Source organism: Sminthopsis crassicaudata, chromosome 5 (genome assembly GCF_048593235.1).
Source record: "Sminthopsis crassicaudata isolate SCR6 chromosome 5, ASM4859323v1, whole genome shotgun sequence".
Taxonomy (NCBI): Eukaryota; Metazoa; Chordata; class Mammalia; order Dasyuromorphia; family Dasyuridae; genus Sminthopsis; species Sminthopsis crassicaudata.
In genome coordinates this window covers 98,036,109-98,060,962 of record NC_133621.1, presented here as the reverse complement: position 1 = coordinate 98,060,962, position 24,854 = coordinate 98,036,109, and the positions used below count along the sequence as shown (strand labels likewise).

The window sequence follows — 24,854 nt, the reverse complement described above, 5'->3', positions numbered from 1 at the left end:
CATCTCCCTACTGGACCCTGCTTCTCCCAGCCCCATCAGACTTCTCCTCCTTTCACTAGTTCCCTCCCTAGACAGCCTGCCCCTCCCCTGGCTCTCGGGGCCCCAGCCACTTTCCAGGGCTGACGCCCGGTTCCTCTCACACCAATGAGGCCGCAGCATAGATGGGTCCCGTCCCACCCCCAGGAAGGTGTGTCCCGGCTTGCCTCACCTGAAACTTCCTAGGAGAATGAGATCCCTCCCGCTTTGGGAGGGGAGGGGCAGGCTAGGCGGGTGGGGCGGCTGGGGCCTGAGTCGGGGACGGCCGGCAGGAGCTGGGACCCCAGTGGAGATCTTTCTACCCAGACAGCCCGGACCATGTGACACTGACCAGGTGGGTGCCCTCCTCCTCTTCCCTTGCCCCCAGCTCAGGCTGAGCTCTAGTGGGGCTTCTGGGGAAGTGGGGAACAGTGGGGAAAGGAGGCCTTCCCAGCTGGGTCCCTGGGAGCAGACTCCGGAAATGGAGGGTTGGGCAGATAGGCAGTTTTAGGTGTGTGAGTAAGTCCCTTGGGAAAGGGAGAGAAGGAGAATGGAAAGGAAATGCTCCAGTCCGAGAAAAGTGATCCAAGGCTCCCTCCGTAGAAATGTTGTCCCGATTCCGAGCTTCCGACTTTTCAGAAACCCGAGAGATCCGAGCTCCTACCTGGAATTCTGGCAGCCAGAATCCCTTCACTAGAAATCTAACGACCACAATAAGGAAGTCCTAAAGTACCCTATCCCCAGAAACATTTTCCTCTTTTTCTTAACCGCACTTGGAGCTTCCTTCCAAATAAATACATACCTACGCACATAACCAAGACTCAAACATTCGTAGGAACACATACGCGACACTCCCTCTCGATTATAAAGATGCTTCAACTAGAAAAGAGAGTCCTCCCCCCGTCCCACCAACTTTCCTCTAACCACCCCTCCCCAAATCCAATTCTGGAAGCTCCTCCCCAAATGTACTTCCTCCCAAGCCTCATCTCCAGAAACGCTAGCCAGCCTACTTAGTAGCCCACTTCCAAGAAGACACTTGTTGGGCAATGAGCCTGACGAGAGTCCAATACTGGGTCCACGGCCTGGCCTTGGAGTCTCATTTCCAGACACATAACTCCTCCTGTCTTCTTGAAAGTGAACTCTGGCCAGGGTTAGGTTGGCTTGTTGTCCCTGATAAATTGAGAGGAGGAAGAGGTGGTGGTGGTGGGAGGAGGATTTTTGTTCTTGGCTTCCTTCCTCCTTTGCTTCCCCTCTGGTGCCTTCTTTTGCACTCTTAAGTAAGGATTTGTATGAGGTAGGGATAGCTGTTGTAGTGCTTTCCCTAGATCTTGGAATCATAAATTTGGAGCTGAACACGACCTTTGAGACAATGGAGTAAAACTCTCTCATTTTATTCATGAGAAAATCAAGGCATCTTGAGGTTAAATAACTTGCCCAAAGTAACTAGTCAACATCTGAGGCAAGAATTGAAGTCAGGTCTTCGTGACTCCCAGTACACTACTCTGTCCATTAATCCACATTATTATTTCCAAACCCTTTCACTATTGGGCCCCTTCTTCTGTAGCAGCCTATATCCCAAACTTCCTGTTAACTCTGTACGTTAGAGATGGAGGAACATCTGGCCTAGGCCTTAACATGCAATAAGTTAGTTAAATCATCTTATGGGATACAAATAGAAATAATCCTTCTTTAAGCCAGGGAAGTTGTGAGAGAGTATCCTTGGAGGGAACAGTTCAGCACTGCAGGTATGAAGTGTGCATGAGGCTAAAGAGAGGAATGTATATATACAATAGATACTGGCACAGAAGAGGGATAGAGCAGGATGTCCCTAAGACATGGAAGGATTTGTATTATCAGTGTTTTTGTGTGGATAGGGCTGTGTCAGAATCTGATTGAGGACCAGGCAGGCTGGTTCAGCAGCATTCACCTTTAAGACTTGGACAGTGTGATAAATTCAGGTATATCTAGGTGTGCAGATGTATATGATAGGTCATATATGTCAGATGTTGAGGGATTTTATTTCCCATAGGGTCAGTGAAGTAGATTGAAATGCCATGTGTAGTATCTATTGGGTAGATGATGCCAGCAATGTCATATGCAATATTTCATGAGAATAGCTGGGGAGCAGTAATACTCATGGCATATAAAATGTGAGCTAAATTAACCAATCGATCAGTAAGCATTATTAAGAAATTATTTATTATGTTCCAGGCACTGTATAAAGTACAAGAAATCAAAAGGGGCAATAATCCCCTGTCCTAAAGAAGCTTCCATTCTAATGGAAAAGACAACATGTAAATAGATTGGCACCCTTGGCACCCTAATATAAGGTATTGATCAATGTGACATATTAAGTATGTGTGGAATTAAATTAATAAGGACAGTTTTACCCTGATAGTGTGTGTGGAGTGTTTTGCTAATTGAATCTAAGCAGTAGATATGGAATGTATAATGTGATATCTGTGGTTTATGTAAGGGTTATCATTCTGTTTTCTCTGGGTATTGTGACTGTCAATCAATCAATCATCAGCTATTTATAATTTGGATATATAGCCAAAATATTCTTTTTTGCAGTTGATAAAAAGACACCCTCTTTTCTTGTAAATGGGTGTGGTTCCAGAAACTGTAGGTTAATATGGTTATTGTCTTCCATTAGAACCCTACTCTGAAGCCTCTGTCTCATAGAGATATGGAAATAACTTGGGTTCTTAGGGACTACTATTCCTGATCACAGTTTCTCTGGTGAAAGAGGTCACCTGGTTGCCTACGTATGGCCTTGGCTTCTGAGACATATGGAGACCATACTACAGGCTCTAGATAGAAGCACAGTTGCACATGGCATCTGTAAAGGGACTGTCAAATGCATTTATCATTTTTGGTTTCTATGGTATGAATTTCATATGTGGTATTTATGAAAAGGGACATATCACATTGGTATCTTAAAGATAAGATTTGTCATACATGATACAGAGTAAATGAGAATCCCATTACACTTGATGTTTATGTGGTAGATGGAGGCATGTCTACAGACTAAATAGGTGCTTATAAGGTAGATAGATTATATGTTACACATCATCTATGGGAAAGAAGCTTTTTTGTGTAATGTAGTTTTATTGGAATGGATATATTCTGTGACAGAGTGTCTTAAGCTGGGATCCAGCGACCACCCACCCACCCCCGGCCCAGGAAGTTCATGAATAGATTTCATGAGAGAAGGGGTGATTAGAGAATTTAGATGGGAAAAATGTACATTATTATTTCAATGCAATAGGTTGCTTTTGTAAACATCTATATGTATATATATTTATATATATATATATATGTATATATATATATATACACACATATGTATTTATAAACATTATTATAAGAAAGGACCAATACACTTTATAGACTGCCAACAAGGTCCATGATGCAAGAGACTAAGAACCTGTTTTGTGATATCTCCAGGATAATAGGATTCAAGTTACTTTCCCTTTTTCATGTACATAGAGGTACTCATACTATATATGGAGTGAACGATGTTATTTCACGTATTGTATTTTCAAGATAGAGAGGTGACCTCCTGTTCCTACGTTATTCAAGTACAAGAGAACACAGTCTTGATGGTGTGATGGCAGTTTTGCATTACTCAGTACCTTTGAAATTATTGGAACAATTTTCTGTGCTTTATAAAAATCTTGTCATAGTACCTTTAGAAAAGGTAGAAAATAATCACTACAAGTGCTTTCAGATAGAATACGTGCTTTCTAGGAGATATATAGAAAAAACTGACTTTTCTGTCAGCCAACCTGAGTTCATATTATACTTCTGTCATTGGCTGTGTAATCGTAGGCAAATCTCAGGACCTCAATTTCTATGTTAAAAAAGATTGTTGGACTAGATGGCCTCTATGGCCTCTTATAGCTCCAAAGCCATGTTATTTAAATAATAGAAATAGGTCTTTTAAATTTCTAATATCTATGGAAAGAATCTATATAAATCATGGAAGAAATGTATAATCAGATTGGATAAAAAGGAAGGGATATTTTAGCATTTTCTGGTGCTTAGGATTAGGACAAAATGACATTGATGGAATAGATAAAGTTGACATTACACAAAGGGGACAACATTGATATAGAACAGATGTATGTGAACTGAATGAGGACTCACTTCTACAGTGTGTTTATGTGAATTCTCATGTTTCATATAGGTCATATGAAGTGAATGGGAACTATGGCACACGTGATCTACCAGAATGAATGAGTTCACAAAATCACAGGTTTTTCCAGTGGGAAGGGACCTTAACAGCCATCTATTCCAATGCATAACCAAAAAAAATTTTTCTTGGTAAAAATTTCTTGAAATAGTGGTCATCAAGCCTTTGCTTGAAGTCCTCCAGTTAAGGAGAAACCATTATCTCTTGAGGAAGCTCATACCACCTATGATTGGCTCTAATCATTGGGAAATTTCTTCTTACAACAATCCTGAATTTGACTGCAATATCCATACATTGCTTTTAATTCTTCTCTCAAAGACCAAGTAAAAGGAGGTTATTTCCCCTTCATATGACATGCTTGAAAACAGCTATTTTGTTCTAATTCATTGTTCTCTTCTTCAAGCTAAATGGCCCAATTCCTGCATCTAATCAATCACTGGAAGCAGCTAGGTTGTATAGTGCAAAGAGGGCTGGTCCTGGAGTCAAGAATATCTGAGTTTGAATCTGGCTGCAGATGTTTACTATTTATGTGACTCTGGACCAGTCACTGAACTTGTCTGCCATCTATAAAATGGGGATAATAATACTTGTGCAGATCAAATGAGATAGTAATATAAAGCACTTACCACAATGACTTGCACATAGCAAACACTGCATAAAAGTTATTATTATTAGTTATTATTACTATGTGACCCTAAACATATGACTTAACTTGTCTCCCTCAGTTTCCTTATTTGTAAAATCAGGATAATGCTTGTACCTAGGTCTTAAAGTTCATATGAGAATAAAGGAAGATACTATTTGTAAGATATTTTGAAAATGCTAAAATGCTAGATAAATGCTCACTATCAGCCATCAATCAGCAACCATGTATTAAGTTCCTACTGTATGTCAGATCCCTATATTTCTCAATGATACATCGGGTTTTCATGCCAAGCTCTATACCCTGAGAGGGAGGATGGGACCTTATCTCCCATATTGGTGGTGATTGCTATTGAACAGAGTCCTGCCCAGTACTTATTTAAGGTCATGTGTCTTTAATATATTAGGAAACTGAGGAACTGAGACTTTCCTGGAGTTAAACAGCTAGTGACAGAAGTACAATATGAACTGAAAATGGCTGACTCTAAAGCCAGTTTTCTCTAAATGGCCCCAAGAAAATAGCATTTTCCTAATCTATTTGAAGGCACTTGCAGTGATTCTTTAAACTCATATTCTAATGAAATTTTTGGGTTATGAACTCAAGGGGTTCTTCACCAATATGTTGCTCCCTTTGGATGTTCGTCAGATTATCACTACCCTTCATAAACTATTATGCCCTAGATGGAATATAATAGCCCCGATGTGGTCTAGCCAGAACAGAGTAGAATGAGTCTGTTTTTTTTTCCTTATTTTCTATCCTTATTCCTCTCATTTGTCAGCCCATGATCACATTTTGGGAAGTGAGGGAGAGACTTCAAGTCCATCCTCAAATCACAAATTTTTTTGGAACTTTATTAATGTGATGTACAATATTTATTTTTGTCTACATTTATGTGAATGTTTTTTTTTTCTTTCAGTAAAATGTGAGTTTTTTTGAGGGCAAGAATTATTATTTTTTTCTGAAAATGCCTAATCCAATACCTAACATAACACCTAAAACACATGGAATGTAGTGAGAATTTAATAAATGCTTGTTGGTTGATTTCCTGGTAGGATAAAAAGAGCCACATGACAGACAGAGAGAGAGAGAGAGAGAGAGAGAGAGAGAGAAACAGAGAGAAAGAGAGAAAGAAAGAAAGAAAGAAAGAAAGAAAGAAAGAAAGAAAGAAAGAAAGAAAGAAAGGAAGGAAGGAAGGAAGGAAGGAAGGAAGGAAGGAAGGAAGGAAGGAAGGAAGGAAGGAAGGAAGGAAGGAAGGAAGGAAGGAAGGAAGGAAGAAAGGAAGATAGAAAGAAAGAAAGAAAGAAAGAAAGAAAGAAAGAAAGAAGGAAGGAAGGAATAAGGTTGACAAAATCATTATAAGATTATGTGTCTTGAGATTACTCAGGGCCCTGTTGTGTGTAGATGAGGCTGTGTCATTTTCTGTTTCTGCTCCTCAATAGGGAGGATGCAGGTAAGTTGAATAAGAAAGTCTGACTTTCAAGTGTGGGCTAGCCTGAGGAGGATGTACAACTAAGCGCAATCTGGTATTTAAAACTCCAAGGTGATTCTTCTCACGTCGGTGATGTGTTCAATTAGTCCTGCTACTAGGACTCTCAGTTTAATCTCAGGTTCTCTGGCTTCTCTGCTCTAAGGTCTTTAGTGTATCTGATAATGGCCTTGGGATTCTGAACTAATAATATAATATTTAGCACTTGTGTATCTCTTAAAGGTGTTGCAAAGCATTTTATATTGGTTATCTTTTGTGATCCTCCATTTGAACTGGATCTCTACATTTCTAGTCCTTGCCTGAGATGCTGAGCCTGACTTCTATAAATGATGCCCTTCCAGCTATCTAAAGGAAAGCTACAAAGCTTCTCTCAGATAGAATGTCTTCCATAATTTTTTTTGTACTTTCTTACTTATTCCTTAGTAGAATTTAATAATAGACTTCATATTTTTGTCTTTGTTCCCCTATATTCAGTACAGGGTTTCCTGGCACATAATAAGTGGTTAAAATATGTCTGATGAACTGGATTAAATAATAGGTGATAGATACTCACCTATACCAAACAGTGTGTGTACTTACTTACATGTGTCTTTCACATATGATGCCTGTTAGAGGTGTAAAGAGCTAGTGAATGATTTGTGGCACTCTGTTACCTATCCAAGTATGTATAATTGTCCATTCATTTAGTCAATTTTCCAATAGGTATTAACTGAGTGCATGAAGTGTACAAGGCCTTGTAATAGATTGGGAGTGGGGGGATTGGGGTGAATAAGTCACAGACATAACTCTAAAGGATTCTAAAGTCTTATAAGGGAGCCAATAAGCCTCATCAAGGATACAAGAACACAATACAGAATGACAAGGTAAATAATGATAAATTCTATAAGGAAGGAATGGCTAACATGCTATATATAGGGATTCATAGGAATGATAAATTTCTTGTGATAGGGGGAAAATAAAGAAAAAGGCTGTGAATGGAAGGTAGAATTTGGTAGGCATTTGGTGGGAAAAATCCTGGCTACATGGAAAAGATACTGTGACTATTGATACTGAGGCAAAAAATTTCAGAGATCGGCCAGAGAGTACACCAGTTTAAGTAAAGCATAGGGTGACATGAAAGGGAGTAGTAGTCCACGAAAGTAAAATGAGATAAAATCATATAAGGTCTTAGTGCCAAGATAATCAGTTTGGATCCCTCACTGATGATTCTTAAATAATAATATAATTGTAGTGGTACTTTGGATGAGTACTATTCTGCCTGTCTTTAGAATAAATTAGAGGAAAGGAGAGAAATATCAGAGATAGGAAGACCACTTAGGAAATTATTACAATAATCTAAGAAAGAGGTTAGAAAAGTCTGAAGTAGAGGAATTGCAGGGAGGGAACAGGATTTGTAGTGAAGAATAGGTAGGAGAAAATTAATATGATAGATGTGAATACTTCTATTGTGGGTTGGATGATGAGGATATACAATGCTGGATACTTTCAGCCTTGAAAAAAATGACCATTCAGGGAACATAGAACAAAGTTTCCTTTCTTTCTTCTTTATGATCTCAATGGAAGGCAGTATTTCATAGGCTAGTTTCAGTCAGGATAATTTGTATTCAAGTGCCACCTCTAACACCTACTGACTCTGTCAGTAAGTGACTGGGCAGGTCAATTAACCTCCTCCCATTGCCATAGGTAATTCTTCAAGGTTCAAGTTACAGAAGAGTAGCCTCCCTTAAGTAGTAGAGGGAGTTTCCTCTTCTGGATTTCCCTATATAAGTGTAATTTGAGATCCAACCCAAAATTGATCCAAAACTCAGATAGTTAAAAGTAGCACAGACCTCCCCAGTTTTGGCTTCCATTGGAAAATACTGACCTTTCTTTCTCTTTAGGAATCAGCCCTGATGGAGGATGAAGGGCCTCCTCGTAGAGCTTCTACTCCAACTCCTGCTCTGGAGGAACTCCATATCTTTCCAACATCCCTTATGAAGAATATTCCTGGTTCAGAACATGAAGAAGTAGAGACAGAAGACTCCATCTGGGAATGGACTGAGGATGATGATGTCTTTGAGGTTCAAAAGAGAGATCAGAGTAATCAGAGCACAAATGAAGAGATACCACCTATTCTTTCCCAGGAAGATTCTCCTGATTTGGAGCCTGACAATGAAGATATTATAACTGCAAGGTCAAGAATCCAGAGACCTTCAAGGCTAGCATCCCAGGGCCTCCAAGAGGGACATACACCTTTCATTTCCACAGAGAGCTCTGTCTGCCCCACTGTGGCTGCTAGCCTGGACATTGGCCCCAACCCCAATGAAATAAGGAGCAAGGTTGTAGTAGGATCTTGGCCAAAATTCCCTAACCCTCTGATAGAAAATGAAAGATCAGAAGCCAGTGAGACAGTGGAGAAAGGAATCTTTCTTCCCTCCTCTATTGAGGCTAAGCCCCATTCTCCTCTTGAAGAAGCCAATAATCTGATCTGTGATGCAGAAAGAAGAGCTGTTCAACAAGAGGGGGAACCTCAAGAGAGGAAGGAAAAAGGAGGGCAAGAAGGGCTGTTATATCAGAAAGAAGAGGAGGCCCAGGATCCAGGGAAACAGGGGAAGCAGGAACAGAGGGAACTAGAAGATCAGAGTAAGCTGGAGTGTGTCGATGGACTTTCAGAAATTCAGGAACTGGAAACAGCCACATGTATTCAAAGACAAAGAGAAGAGCAAGGACAAGAAGGTAAAGGACAGGTTGATTTGGTTCTGAGGGGAAAAAAAGAAGGAGAGACATTTAAAAGGGAGGTAGAAGATCAAAATCACAGGGAAGGATGCCCAGGAGATAACAATGTGGAAAAGCAGGATCATAGCAAAGTAGAAGGGCAGAAAAATCAAGGAAGTGGACTGGTGGATGAACAAAGAAAGGCAGATCATTATAATAAGAACCAAGAGTTATATGGGAAACAGGGGGAGATTGCACAAGAGAGTAAGGAAAAACAGGACACTGTAAAAGAGCCATGGGAGCTAGAGGAGAGAGCTGAGGAAGAACAGGAGACTGTCACTAGAGAAACATTGGAAGCTGAGGGAGTGGTAAGGAAAAACAAGAATGAAGAAATTCAGAAGCATTATGTTCTCTTCCCATTGACCCAAATTGTGCCAAGAACCAATATTTCATGGGGTTCTTTCCCAAAAGATCCTGTTTCCACAAGATCTGAGACTCAGGAAGGGATGAAAACTGAGTCTTCTAGAGTTCAACTCTCCATGTACTCTTCCTGCCCAGACTCTGCTCCGAGGCCTGGACAGGGATCATCACAATCTCTCCAGTCCATCCCTCCTCCCAGTCCTTCCAGAGAGGATTCTGAGAAAGAAGCAGAGCAAAATGGATGGGAGGAAGAGTACAGTGTAGTAGACAGAACCATACCTAGCTTGGGAGAGAAACCAACACCTCCAAGGCCAATTGCCATAGCTCATAGAACAGAGAGCTCAATGCCTTTCAGTTCCACTAAGATGGATCCCAACACAACCATCTCATCAGATTCCTGCCCCCCTACCTTCTCTCCAAGAGGAGATTCTTCACCCCTGTCCTCTCTACCAGTACTCTCTAGATCCTTTTCCTTTGATAAAGAATCCTCTATTCCCCACTGGGACCCTGATGGTGCCTTGAACATTCTCCACACATCCTCTCCTGAAGAGGCTTCTTGGGTACCACCTGCCAACTCTGAGTGGGCCAGTGCCCTAACCCTCCCAGAATCCTCTGAGGAAGCTGTCCAATACTTTGGAAGTAACTCTGCTCCAAGCTCCTATGGGACAGGGCAGCCTCAGTATCTGGCTCAGAATCCAACCTCTTTCCATCATTCAGAGCTGGCTCACAGACTCTCTGAACCTGCCATCCACAGTGTTGAGATCTTAAGAAGGGAGGAACAGACTAAGCCAGAACCCTCCTCTGACCCTTCCTCCTTGAACCAACTTCAAGAATTTAGCCAAAATTTACAAATGCCTGGTGCTACCCAAAGCCTGACTCAATGTCCATCAAAAAAGGAACCCTTCCTCTCGGAGGGACTTATCCATGGCTCTCCTCCTTCCTCATGCATGGTGGAAATGGGATTACATGAACTGGTGCCCCCTCTCCCAGCACGGGAGCGACACAGTCATCCTCTGGTGGTACGACAGAGCAGCTATCTTGCCAAGCCCCCAGCCCCAAAACGGTATAGCCACCCTCCCATCTTGCCCTTAGCTCCAGTGCTATCTGGCTCCCCTGAAGGTCCTTCTATCCCTTCTAAGACAAGACAGAACCGACCTCTACCTTCTACTCCAGTCCCAGACACTTTCCACCACACTCAAAGGTACAATAAGCCATTGCCCCCTACCCCAACCATGATCCCTCCTTATCACCCTCTCACATCTACCAGAAAAAACAAACCTCTTCCTCCCCTTCCCATTTTGGATACTGATACCAAGCCACCTCCACTGCCCCCAAAGACTAAGTGGAGAAGCAGCAGTTCTCACGGGACAGTTATGGATGCAGGAGATCAATTGAGGTCAAAACCTAGCTCCTCAAAGGTACCTGGAGGGAATTGGGAAGTTCCTTCTCTCTCTGCTGGACGTACCTCCTGGCCTCCAGATATGGACATGCCAACAGACTCCTTGACTTCTTCTGACAGGAATAAAAGTGATATGACTTCTCTTCTGGCTTTCAGTAACATGACTAACTTTCTTCTGGGGAGTCCTTCTTCCCCAACCCCTTCCATGACCCAGGACCCACAGCATTCTATCCTGGGAGGAATCCAGGAGGAGCATGGACAATCAGAAGGGACTTTCAGGACTTTGAGCAGAGGAGCTTTTCAGGGGAATAGAAATGGGCCCCGGAGGTCAGATCGAGGGCTGGTGTGGCAGTCAGGGAAACCCAGCCATCCACCTTTGGAGAAATCATCCAGCTGGCCACACAGGAAAGATCCTGGGAAATTTTTGGAAATGAGTGGTGGGCACTCAGAGAATACTACTGAAGGGCAGAACAAAACCAAGGGATGGAACCGCCAAGGCTTGCGCAGACCATCTATCTTCCCTGGGGATGTCCTAGGTGAGTGATGCAAAGACCACCATCCTACACATTAGCCCAGTCACGTGATAGGAGTAGTTTAAAAGAAGTTTGGGGGGGGGGGATGTTTGAAGAAAATACTGCAGGTCCCATTGAGACTACCTTCTCTTTCACATCCTGCTCTCTTCATATTTTCCTCTTATGCCTTTTCCCTCATAATCCCTGTCCTCTTCCACATGGTTTCTTATCTCACATTTCATCCTCTATCACTTTGTCTTCTTCCTTCTCCATTAATAGCATCCTCAATACCTTTTCTCTACTCTCCCATGATTTTTGGGTTCTTTCTTTATCTGCTCCCAAACCACAAATTTGTTATTAAAGTGTCATTGTCTCATTTATCAACCGTAGTAGATGGGTGCTACATTATAGATGAAGAAGTTTAGGCAAATAGTAATTGTGACTTGCTCAAGGTCACATAACTAAGAAATATCTGAGGCTAGATTTTATCTCAAAGATCCCAAACTCCAAGCAGAGCACTTTATCCACCATACTAGCCCCTCTCTCACAGGAACTCTCTAGGCTCCAATTCTAGTTCTAGAGTTGCTCTGATTTTTACCTTAAATCTTAATAGAACACATTATTGATTTTTATTTCCTTGATTTTTATTTCCTCTGATTCTGACTCAACTGAACCAGAACTCCCTTCTTATTCTTCCCTTCTTTACCTTTTATCCAAATTTCTTCTCTCCTACTCAATCAAGTTTCCATATTAACATAAACCCAACTCTCACCTCAACTCCCATCTCTTTTTTCCTTCTGTATCCCCAGAGAATAAAGAATATCACCCATTTCCTTTACAACCCAGCTTTACACTACATTCCATTTTAGGGTTGTCTTCTCAGAAAAAAGCTTCACATAGATACTGTTCCCTTTGTATCATCAGCATGGGACTTATACTTGTGTAATGCTTGCCAGTGACATATCCAATGTACAAAGTATGTCTGTATTTACTTAACCTCATAATAATGATTTTGCTTATTTCTCTCCCTCTTATCTTTTCTTTAATCTTGTATTTCTTAACAATTATACCCTCATCCTAGTTCAAATTCCTTTCCTTTTCAGTATCCTTCTTGCTTTTCTTCATTCCTTCAGATATGAACATTTGGCTCCTGTTTGCATCTTTTCTGAATCCTCAGGATTCTGTGTTGTTTCTTGAAGAGGAAAATTTTCAAGTGGATTTCCCATTATTATTTATATTCAGACATATTTTGGTGACAGCTTGTTTAGAATCAAAGAATCCTGAATTGAAATAGACTCTTAGCTCATCTAATTCAACCTGTAGCTGAATAGGAATTCTAAACGATGAGGTGGGGAAGGGGGAAGTATGGGGAGAGAGACAGAAAGACAGAGAGACAGAGATATACACAGAGAGAATCAGAAAGAGAGAATAAGAGAGAGAAAGAGGAAGAGACAGAAGAGAGAGAGAGAGAGAGAGAGAGAGAGAGAGAGAGAGAGAGAGAGAGAGAAAGAGACAGAGATACAGAGAGAATCAGAATGAGAGAAAACGAGGAAGAGACAGAAACAAAGATACTGAGAAAGAGAAAGAATGTGTGTTAGTTAGTTATAGAAGAGCCCATTAATTTAGCTCAGTTCAGGCCTGAGCAAGAATACCTTCTTAAACATCCCTAACTAGTGGTCATTCACTCACCACTTGAACACCTCCAAGAATAATGAATTTACTATTCTCCACTTTTACAGAATTTTAATTGTTAGGTTTTCTTTATGTTAAAGTGAAATCTGCCTCTCTGGGGCTTCTAATCAATGGTCCTACTACTATTGCCCACTGAAACCAAAGCAAAAAAGTTTAAGCTATCTCCATTTGAACACAGCTGCCATACCCTTCTCCTTTGTTTCAACTTACTATCTCCAGTCCTTCTACTGATCCTTTGTAGCAGGGTTCTTATTCTTCTCATCTTTAGTAGTCATCCTCTTCTGGATAGGTGCCAGCTTATCAGTTTCCTTCCTCATATAGTTTGCTAAGAAATAAATTCAATATTTCAGAAGAGGTTTGATCACAACAAAAAAGCTGCAAGGGCTGTCATTGCTTCCTTCACTTTGTGAATGCTGTTGGTTTAATAATGTAGCTTTTGCTTGATTGAGGATTTGTTTGTTTTTGGTGGCCAGAGAGTCAGAGTCCTATCATACTCTTTCTGCAATTACTGTTTTCCTTTCTGGGACCTTAACCTCCATACTGCTCTGTTATGAAATTGTCCCCTGATGTCCCTATAATCTAAGTAATTTTCCCCATTTCTATTTCCAGATGGGGAAGGCCCCCCCATGGAAAAACCTCCTTGTCCCTCAGATACAATTGTTCTTCGGTGAGTTCTTTGCAAAGAACCCTTCCCTCTCCCAAATATACATATCTACACATCTCTTTCCTTAGGGTACTGAAGCATCCTTCAAAATCTCAGTTTATGGATAACTAGGGTCCAGAACCTGAAAAAATTCTTCATTCTGAGCCCATATAATTCTCAGTATCCCTGTCTACCCATAGTTGGGGGGAAGGGGTAAATTATTGACAACAAGATTCTAAAGGAAACATTTAAACAGAGGATACTCCTTGGACTTACAGGTAGGTCTACCTTTCCCCCCGAGTCTTGTTCCTATGAACTATCTCCCTGAAAATCTCCTGTTGGATTCATAGGGGCTTCAGAAATATTCTAACAAGACCCAGATCTCATTTCATCATTTGTCTAGAGCAGCAATGAGAAATGTCCAGCCCTCAGGTCATAAAAGACCTGTGAAGTTATTTGCTAAGGTTGGATGGTAAACTGAAAGTTAGATACAACCTCCCACTGATTGAATTCTATAAGTTGATAATTTTGTATGGCCCATAAAAAAGGCTGGAAATATTCAAAAGATCCTTGAATGAAAAAGGTTCCCCATCCCAGCTCTAGAGCATATGGATGGTAACTAAGGAGAGGGATAAAATAGTCAAATACCCCATCCCATCTATCCAATTATTGTCTCTTGTCAATGATGCCAATCACCCATTGACCATGTCCATTTCACAGAGAGAAGAGACCAAGGGAAGTGATGGGTAGTGTTACCAGGCGCTGCTCCAAGTTCATCAATTCCTGTGAGTACTTTGAGACAAAGCAGTAAACCCAAGCTGGGATGAGTATCGTTGGGAGTCAGGGTTGAAAGCCAATTCAGCTCAAGTTTAATGGGTTCATTCTAAATTTGTTTTTTTTTTCTTTTTAACCACATCCTATTTTCTACTCTTGTTCTATCTGTCCTCCTTTTCTCCAGCCCATCTGCTTTACCAGGAATATAGTGATGTGGCTCTAAACAAGGAGATACAGAGCCAACAGAGACTGGACAGCCTGACAGAAGGATCCAGCCCAGCTTCACCCCGACAGCCCCGAAAGTCAGTAAACACAGACTCTTATCTTCAGCGCCTCTCTATTGCTTCCAGTGCCTCTTTATGGCAGGACATCCCCCGAGTACGCAATAGCACCATACTGCACTCTATGACTCATGAGACCCAAAAGCTGCAGGAGGTAATGGAGGGATGGGACAGGGGAGAGGGGCTTTGGAAATAAAGATTGCTATTATCCTCCTCCCCTGCTCTCTACTCACTTGAACAGGATCCCCATCCATCAGCTCATGGGGATATCCTCTGAAGAATTTTAAATTATATTCAAGCTATTACCATCTTTCCTTTTCCTTTCCTCTTATATATGCCAATTTATTATTAATCAACCAAAAATGAAACATTTATGAAGCACTTATTAATATTAGGGACTGTGCTAAGCACTAGGAATACAAAGAAATACTGATAGAAACTCTGCCTTCAAGAAGCTCACGTTTGAATGCGAAAGATGTCATATAAATGAATGAATGAGCAAATAAATAAGTGTGTGTATTTGTGTGTGTGTGTGTGTGTGTGTGTGTGTGTGTGTGTGTGTGTGTGTGTAAATATATATACAGAGAGCAAAGTAACCTTAGAGTCAAGGCTCTAGCACAGGGGTTCTCAAACTATGGCCCGCGGACCATACGGCCTGCTGAGGACATTTACTCAGGGCCTGCCGGGTTATGGCAAATGGGCTGAGGGGCGGAGACAGAGTGTGAGCTATTGTTTTTACTATAGTCCAGCCCTCCAACAGTCTGAGGGACAGTGAACTGGCCCCCTATTTAAAAAACTTGAGGACCACTGCTCTAGCAGCTGAAAGAACTGGGAAGAAAGTTCCTGCAGAATGTTGTCTTTAAACCTCAGAAAACAGAGATTTTAAAGGGTGAGGTTGATCTTGGTTTCTGATTTTGGATTGAAATGGTCACAGAATTTAATACTTTTGCATGTCTCAGTCCCAAACTGCTACATTTTTGCAAACTAAGGAAATCCTATAAATTCAATTCAATAAGCATTTATCAAATGGACTAATTGCTGACCAGTTATTACATCAGTACACACTTTTATTTAGAGGTAGTTAGGTGATTTAGTGGATACATCACTGGGCCTGGAGTTCAAATCCAACCTCAGACATTTACCAGCTATGTTCTCTTACCCTCTGTTTTCCTCAGTTTCCTCAACTATAACCTGGGGATAATAATAACAATAGCAATGAGAGTGATAATAATACCTCTAAGTATAGGGTTAAATGATATAATCTGTATAAAACACATAGAATAGTACCTGGAATACTGTAGGTATTTAATAAATAACTTCTTTCCTTTCTTCCTTACACTGCCCATGGGATAGGTAGATGTAATATATTGAGGTTTTGAAAATAGAGTGACATTTTTCTGGAAAGGATTTTACTCTAGGTTTTCTGAATTCTTGACTATATCAGGGGCTTTTAAACTGTTTTCAGGTTATCTTCCTTTCTGTGATATTGGACTTAGGTGGAAGGCTACTAAGCTTCTCAAACTTGTATTTGTTTGAAATCAATCTTAGAGGAAGGAAACAGACTAAGAGCAGGGGGCAAAGGGACTGTCATAGAATTCTATTTAAATAGTAGAGGCCTCATCCCTATCCAGCTCCATCTTTCCCCTCTCAATTAATGATTTCTTCAGCTTCCTTCCTTTCTGCTTAGTCTTCTCCCATCTTTCCCCAGGCCAAATTTGAACTTATCATGTCAGAAGCTTCCTATCTGCGAAGTCTTCATGTGGCTGTAGACCATTTCCAGCTCTCATCACCACTCCGGAATACAATGTCTAACCAGGACCACCACTGGCTCTTCTCTCGTCTACAAGACGTGCGGGATGTCAGCACCATGTGAGATTTCTCTCCTCCAGAATCACCTCCTGTTATTTATTATGCATGGATGATATGCAAAAATTAATATTCTTCTCTGTTAGCAAGGCTTTCTCTATCCTGACCATAGTAAGAATATGAGGATTCAATAAGAGATTGCATTTCTATAGCACTTTCAGGTTTACAAAGGAAGCACAATTATTCTTACCCATATTTTACAGATGAGGAAACTGAATTAAATTACTTCCCCAGCATCATATTACTAGTAAGTGGTAGAGGCAGCATTTGAACCGAGATATCTTTTCCCAATATTCCATATTATTCCTCAAAGATCAGGATGTTTCCAGAAATAGATTGAGTGGAAAGCAGAAATACAAGGTAAGTTAAATACCTCCAAGAGATCTTAGGGGTTCTAAGAGAGAGAATTAAGTACCTGGAAGAGAGAATTCAGCTTAAGAAATAATATGATTGTAGGAATTATTCTGACTAATTTATTCAGAGCCAAATTTCTCACAACATCTTGGGGTGGGGGGAACCACAGGTTTCTCTCGGACCTAGAAGAGAACTTCGAGCATGACATCTTTACCTTCCATGTTTGTGATGTGGTCCTGACGCATGCACCTGCCTTCCGGCGTGTCTACCTACCTTATGTCACCAACCAGACTTATCAGGAACGCACTTTTCAACGCCTTCTGTGAGACCACTTTCTCTCCCTTATTTTGTCATACTTCCTCCTCAAAACCCTATTGAACCTCCTAATCTCCAAATTATACCTACTTCTGATTAGTATACTTTGTAGTTACTGTGAGACTTTCAGCTTACAGAAGTTTCTAGGAACTCCAAAATGTGCATGTCTATGCCCCTACATTCCTTCAGTTCCTTCAGACAAAATCCATACCCCCACTCCCATAATCCTCATTTTTTTGAATATACCCTTTCTGTTTCTTCTTCTACCTCAATTTCTGTGTTAATGACAGGAGCAGCAACAGTAATTTCCGGGAAGTCCTGGATAAGCTAGAAAGTGACCCTATCTGCCAGCGCCTTTCCCTAAAGTCCTTTCTCATACTGCCTTTCCAGCGTATCACCCGCCTCAAACTGCTGCTCCAGGTAATTTGGGTTTCCTCTTCCCTCCTGATTTTTTTAATCCTGAAGATCCAACCTCAAATATTTAGTCTCCTTATTGAGCCTCTCTTAATATACCAGTCACTAATTTCAAACCACTCGACTCTGAGAGTGAAGTAAATCATCTCCTATTTGCCTAATGTCATATTTGTGCCCCATCTTGTCCTTTCCCAACCCTTGACTCTCTTCCCAGACTCTCCTTCCTATTTCCTTTGCCATTTTATATGCCCTTCCTCTACATCTCTGCTTTGAACTATGGGGTTCCTTTGCCACAGAATATTCTTAAGAGGACACAGCCTGGCTCCCCAGAAGAAGCAGAGGCCACAAAATCACACCATGCCGTGGAAGAGGTGAGTAGTCCCTTACTTTGTATTTTTCTCTTTTCCACTAATCTAGTAATCTTAATAACTGGTGAAGAATGAGAAGCTAATAGCCCTTAAATTCAATCTGCCTCTTGGCTTACAAAGGAAACTGGGCATTTGCTCTTACATCTCTTCTTCATCCTAGTCTAGTGTCATGATTCCAAAGGTACTGGGATGTATGTATTTTTTTATAATAGCTTTTATTTTCAAAATACACACAAAGTTAATTTTCAACATTTACTCTTCCAAAAATTTGTGTTCCAAATTTTTCTCCCTTCCTCCCACCTCTTCCCTCCCCTAGATAGCAAGTAATCTAATATAGGTTAAATATATGCAATTCTTCTAAACATATTTCCACATTTATCATGCTGCACAAGAAAAATCAGATCAAAAGGCAAAAAATGAAAAAGCAAAACACAAGCAAGTAAATAACAAAGCAAAGGTGAAAATATTATGTTGTGATATATTCAGTCCCCTAGTTTTTTCTCTGGGTGCAGATGGCTTTCTCCTTCATAAATCTATTGGAATTGGCCTGAATCATCTCATTGCTAAAAAGAGCTAAATCCAACACAGTTGATCATCACATAATCTTGTTGTTACTGTGTATAATGTCCTCTTGATGCTACTCACTTCATTTAGTTATCAGTTCATGTAAGTCTTTCCAAACCTTTCTGAAATCATCCTGCTGATTGTTTCTTCTAGAACAATGATATTCCTTTACATTCATATATCATAACTTAGCCATATCACTCAGTTTCTAGTTCCTTGCCACTACAAAAAGGGCTGCAACAAACATTTTTGCACATGTGCGTCCTGTGTCCTTTTCCCTTTTTTATTATAACTCTTTGGAATACAGATCCAGTAATGAAACTGCTGGACCAAAGGATATACATAGTTTGATGGCATAGTTCCAAATTGTTCTCCAGAATGGTTGGAGATGAGTGTCCTTGTGAAAGACAGTCTGGTTCTCTTTGCCTTACATTCATCCATCATTCTCTTATTCCATGAAGCCTCATTTTCTCACATAATTGTGTGTGTGTGTGTGTGTGATTCTATTTCTATCTTTCTCTCTTTCTCTCTCTCTTTCTGTCTCTTAGTCTTACTCTTACACAGATACACACACACACACACACACACACACACACACACACACACACACTTTATCATCCTCAAATTCTCCCTATTCAATAGGCAAGATGAAATAAAAGTATCTCTACTGAAAAATATCCTGTGTCATGGGAATGTGTTCTTTCCTCTAGTCATCATTTCCTGCTATTTTAGAGAATGACTTAATTTCAGTTTTTTAATGAGAAGCAAGGATGTTGTATTTCTCCAGATTCTGGAACAAAGAATTTTCTTAGCAACAAGGGCAAAGGCCAAAGCCTATCTAATAATTCTTCCTATTTCCCTATTTTTTCCCAACATTCTAGCTCATCCGAGACTGCAATAATAATGTCCAGAGGATGCGACGGACAGAAGAACTGATTTACCTAAGTCAGAAGATTGAGTTTGAGTGCAAAGTGAGCCTTTCCAATCTCCCACTGTCCCCTCCAGCTCCCAACCTCTAAACCTGATCCTCAATCTCTTTTTGGCTCTATGGATCCTAAGTGACTTTCTGACTACTGTTCTACTGGCCTTTGGCTTTTGGCTTTCACCTATACTAATGCTTTAACCTTCATCTTTTAATATTTTTATCTTTCCACAACTTGATATCCTTCCATAACTGTCCTGTCCTCTTAGAATCCTGTTTAACCACCAGTGTGTGCCAAAAAACCAAAAGTAGCTTCTGTTCATGAACCTTACCTAAGACACATAACTCAATTCAGGGCATACTTCCTCCCCTTCATCTCCCATCTTCCTTGCTTTAGCATCATACATATAGTGTAGTAGTTGCTAGTGAGGAAGACCTGAGTTCAGATCCTGGCTAATAATTACTAGCTCTGTGACTCTGGGTAAGTCACTTAACTTCTGTAAACTTTGCTTATCTGTAAAATGAAGATAATAATAGGGCCTGTCTCACAGGGTTATGAGAACCAGATAAAAATATAGTACATGTTCTGCAAATCTTAAAGTGTTATATAAATGCTAGTTATTATTATTATTATTACTATTAGCAGTACTATTAGTACTATTTGCATATTACTATGCAAAATACCATTATATTTTAGAAATCTCCTATACCCAGAACAGATAATTCTTTGTACCCTAATCCTAACCTCCCAACCCTAACACTCTTTACCTCTATAATTCTTGCCTCCAATTTCTAAATTTAATTTCTGCTCTTCTCCAGACTTTGTTGCCAGATCCTTAATTACAGCACAACTAGTTTTCAGCACAGTTTTCAATGAATGCCCTTTTGGAAACTGCTCATTTGTAATCCTTCAATTCCTAATAATAAATAGAACCCTATTTTTCTTACTCAAATCTCTAATTTCTTCTTTGACAAGAGTTAATAGAATGAGATATGTAGTTAAGTTCTTTCTACCTTTCCCCCCAATCCCAAACGTGAAAACTTTCTGTCATTAATATCAAAAACTAAAACAAGAACTAAAAGCTGAATTCAGTGCTCTATTTGAGGGAGGGGTGATTTTTAAAAAAAAAAAAGGTCATAAGAAAGACGCTAGGTGTGCATAAATAGAGAATAGAAATAGCATGGCCATTTTGGATAAGTATAGAGGAAAGAAGAAAGAATAGAAGAATATGGTTGTGGTCCTATCGATAACAAGGCCCTTTCTCTCTACTTCTGCATAGATTTTCCCATTGATCTCACAGTCACGATGGTTGGTGAAGAGTGGGGAGCTAACGGTTCTTGAGTCCACTGTGTCACCAGGGCTACGGAGAAAACTGGCCACTCGACCTGTCCACTTGCATCTCTTCAATGACTGCCTGTTGTTATCACGGCCTAGAGAGTCAGTAATGGAGTAGGAAGATAGGGAGGAAAACTGGGTGGGAGAATAGAATTGATAGCTGTAGTTGGTCTGAGGATGGGTGGAGGTGAAAGGATGGTATATATTCCAGGAGGGATCTTTTTCACTGACCTATTGGTAACTCATGGTGTTGTTGGGAAGGCCTTGTCATAAAAGAGAGAGGAGATCCAGGGATCAAATAAGGTTCTGTGATGAGTCAGAATTTAAAGTTAAAGTTCAATAATTAAAACAGAACTCAGAATAATGATTCAAATAGTTCCATCTTTTGATGGTTCTAGGTACAAAGCTCAGTGATTTACTGCCCAAGATTGGAATAGGGGTCCACTGCAATTAGCAACATTTTGGGTCAACCTTAATCTGAAAAGTCTTGAAGCTGCATTAGTTCTAGAATATTAAGGTTCTATGATTCTATGTGATAGAGTGAGGGTAACCCAGGGGACTGGCTTAGTCCACTGCAAATTTGTATTACCTAATCTCAGCTGGTCCCAATGATGGCAAGGAAATCCTGCTACAATTCCCTAATCAAGTCACTCTCCTACCTACCTCAAAGACTTTTAAAAACTATTTCACCCATCTTCAAATTTTCCCTAATTCCTCCTCCCTACTGTGTGTGCTCTCAGTTTAGAATGTTGCCTTATTATATTATTATATTATTTCATTGAAGAAACAGACTATTCACAGAGAGCTCCCTCTTCTCCACTGTTGTTCATCTCACATTTAGTTACCTTATACCACTTACTCTTTTTCAAAATGAGATCTCATCTTCTTGGGAATCAGAGTTGATTCAGAGCTTATAAATATAGCCCACACCTAACTTTTAGGGTCATTGGCTTATGGAGTATGATCCTCTGGAAAAACTCCAGACCAAATAAATCCCGACTCAGATTCCTAGCCAGGAATTTGTTTAGTCAAATGACTGCCATTCTGTGACTCATACAAGAATTGGCAGGTTGGGAAAGCTTTGCAGGAGAGAGGTTGAGAATTGTAAATGAGAAAGAATGAAGTCTATGGAATGAAATTAACACCCTTTATTTCTCTATAGGGGCAACCGCTTCCTGGTATTTGACCATGCCCCTTTTTCATCTGTACGGGGAGAGAAGTGTGAAATGAAGCTTCATGGACCACACAAGAATTTCTTCCGCCTCTTTCTCCGGCAGAACACACAGGGCACCCAGGCTGAATTCCTCTTTTGCACAGAGACTCAGTGAGATGGAGATTAGTTACTGGGAAATCATGAAAGAGGGCATTCGTAGGAAGTGCTGATATCAGCATAAGCTGACTGAAGGAGAATTCACAAAGCTGCTTAGATCATATCATATCAATCTTCCTATACTTATTGTGTGTTTATATATATATATATATATATATATATACATATATATATATGTATGTATGTATATGCACATATATAATTCAATCATTATTTTTATAGCAGAGTAATATTTAGTATTTTTCAATTAGAAAACACTAAATTTTTATGCTGCAAAAAGTTCTACTGTGAATTTTTTAATTTTAATTTCTACAGAACCATATTTTTGACCTCCTAAAAGTATAAGTAAAAAGTTAAATCTCTAGGTCAAAAGCTATGGCATTTCACTTGCCTTCATTACATAATCTTAACAAAGTGGATTTCTAGCATGGTTGAACCAGTTCTGTTCCACCAGTAGTACAGTAATATGCCTGGTTTTTTTAACAACCTCTACAACATTGACTGCTACTTTTTTATGTCAGCTTTACCAGTTTTCTGAATGTGAAGTGAAAGTTAAAAAATTGTTTTGTGTGAATTTCTCTTAATAATGTGGAGCAGTCTTTCATGTGGTTGTTAAAATTCTTTGATTATTCTTTTGATAACTTTTTATTTTTGGCCCTTTTATCTATTGTGGAATAACTTTACTTTCTGGATGTTCATATATGTTATGTACTCTAATTTCCCTTTGGTCAGTGTGGGCTTTCAAGATGGAAATATTACTATATTTTATTTATGTTGAGAGGAAACTTTTAGGAGTACTGGCCTTCTGAAACTAAATTATATAAACGAGTAATCCAAAGAAAATGCTTCTCTTTTGTTTAGTGATTTTTTTTTGCCAGAGTCCTTTCGGAATATTAATACAGTCAACTATCGATTAGCTACAATATTAGAAACAGTAGCATGAATAATCCAGAAAGTGCCAGTTAATCTTCCTAAATATTCTTGGAATGGATTGTAACTATTCTGAAAGTATCTTTTTGATGCTTTTCTCAAAGTCAAATCTTCTGTTTAGATAATAAGTTTGCATTCCCAAGCATATATCAATTCAGCTACAAAAGAAACTATCCATAAGTCTACAGAGGGGTAGGCAAACAGCATTATCATTTTTTTTTAATTAACAAATATTCATTGAATAACTGTTGTGTATTGGGCACTTCAAGGAATACAATGATAAATATGGCATTATCTCCTAAATCAAGACGGGCATAAAAATAACTCTAGGATGCACTACAGAGGAGGAAGACAAATTTTATCCAGTTGGATTTCAAAGAAGCTTTTTAGAATGAGATAGTGTCTAAAGGCCTTAATAGGTAGACTTTTGACAGCAGAAATGGAGGGGGTCAAACATTCCAAATGGATGCCAGAATTTGAGTAAAATCATAGAGGTACAATATTAGAAATGTATTCAAGCATCAGAAAATATTCTAAGTGAGCAGGAGCACAGATATATTTAAGGGAATAATGAGTGATAAGGCTGGAAATTATGTAATCAACAAAGTTTATAGCTCATGTATGTATAATGGAAAGTTTAACTATATTCCCACATTTTCAAATACAGCTACTCAAATCAGAGAGAACAATCACAAAGGAAGATGAGAAGGAAACAAGTTGAACTGTTAGAAACTGACAAATAACATAGTTCAAGTACTTGGCTGACTTTTAATGAAGCAGAGTTCCAGAAGACATTTATATATCCTATACCTTGTAACTAGATAGTCTTCACATCCTCCCAGTGCCCCTTTATGTGCTTATCCCTACTGTTCTTCTTCATCCTTAACCCTCTCATGTTCAAGATGGAATTGTAACCCAGCTTTCTTTTTCTAGGAGTGAAAAGCTTCGCTGGATTTCAGCATTGGCTCCTCCAAGAGAGGAATTGGACCTCTTGGAATGTCATGGTAAGAATAAGAGGGCTGGCAAAAACTGGACAGAAATAGAGAGAGGAAGAAAGAAAAAAGAGGGAACTATCAGTCAGGTATAAGATAAACCCTGATTGTACCAGAAGAGACCAGAGCATTGGAGCAGGAGAGAGATCCAACATCCTGGAGGCTCAGAAAGGACTGGTAACAGTCGTTAAGAGACGGGAAAAGTCTGTGATTCCAAATATTCTCAGATATACAGCCCATTGAAGAGAAAGTAAAGAGAAAACTGAATCTGAGGCATGGCTATGAGTTTTGTCCTCCTCCCTGTTTAGCACATTTCTTTATGGGGGAAGGAAGGGGGAATGCTGCTGGTAGTTGGACAGTGACTCAGGGAAGCAGCTTCAGGAAGAAGGCTCCACTATCTGTGGTCATGTCTCTGTCACAATCACCTTCTTTGCCTCCTCCACACTTTTCCTGTTCTATAGATTCCCCACAGGTTCAGTGTCTACGTTCTTATAAACCTCGAGAGAATGATGAGTTGGCCCTAGAGAAAGCAGATGTGGTGATGGTGATTCAGCAGAGCAGCGATGGTAAGAAGAATGGGTATGAAGGAGGAGATATGGGGCAGAGGGAGAAGGTTTTTCATGGAGGTTTACTAAAAGGTAAGCAGGTTGTAATATTCATCATGCTAATAGGCTTTTAAAAAAATGCCAGAAGACTCAGTGTCATT

The 24,854-nt window shown here is 39.9% G+C and overlaps 1 protein-coding gene across 2 annotated transcripts in view; it reads left to right on the top strand.

Annotated features, from left to right (window-relative positions):
• Positions 1-211: 211 nt before the first annotated feature.
• ARHGEF5 (Rho guanine nucleotide exchange factor 5) overlaps positions 212-24,854 on the top strand; it is a 38,578-nt gene continuing 13,935 nt past the window's right edge. The window contains exons 1-15 of one of the 2 annotated variants that reach the window (XM_074267647.1): positions 255-370; positions 2,227-2,345; positions 8,223-11,391; positions 13,669-13,726; positions 14,423-14,487; positions 14,661-14,911; positions 16,466-16,626; positions 17,147-17,299; positions 17,583-17,712; positions 18,003-18,077; positions 19,520-19,609; positions 20,841-20,998; positions 22,059-22,220; positions 24,090-24,160; positions 24,610-24,714. In XM_074267647.1, coding sequence (XP_074123748.1) covers positions 8,235-11,391; positions 13,669-13,726; positions 14,423-14,487; positions 14,661-14,911; positions 16,466-16,626; positions 17,147-17,299; positions 17,583-17,712; positions 18,003-18,077; positions 19,520-19,609; positions 20,841-20,998; positions 22,059-22,220; positions 24,090-24,160; positions 24,610-24,714 — 4,636 coding nt within the window. In that variant the 5' untranslated portion in view covers positions 255-370; positions 2,227-2,345; positions 8,223-8,234. Of the gene's footprint in view, positions 371-2,226; positions 2,346-8,222; positions 11,392-13,668; positions 13,727-14,422; positions 14,488-14,660; positions 14,912-16,465; positions 16,627-17,146; positions 17,300-17,582; positions 17,713-18,002; positions 18,078-19,519; positions 19,610-20,840; positions 20,999-22,058; positions 22,221-24,089; positions 24,161-24,609; positions 24,715-24,854 lie in introns of both variants that reach the window. The other variant, XM_074267648.1, reaches the window with a different exon arrangement.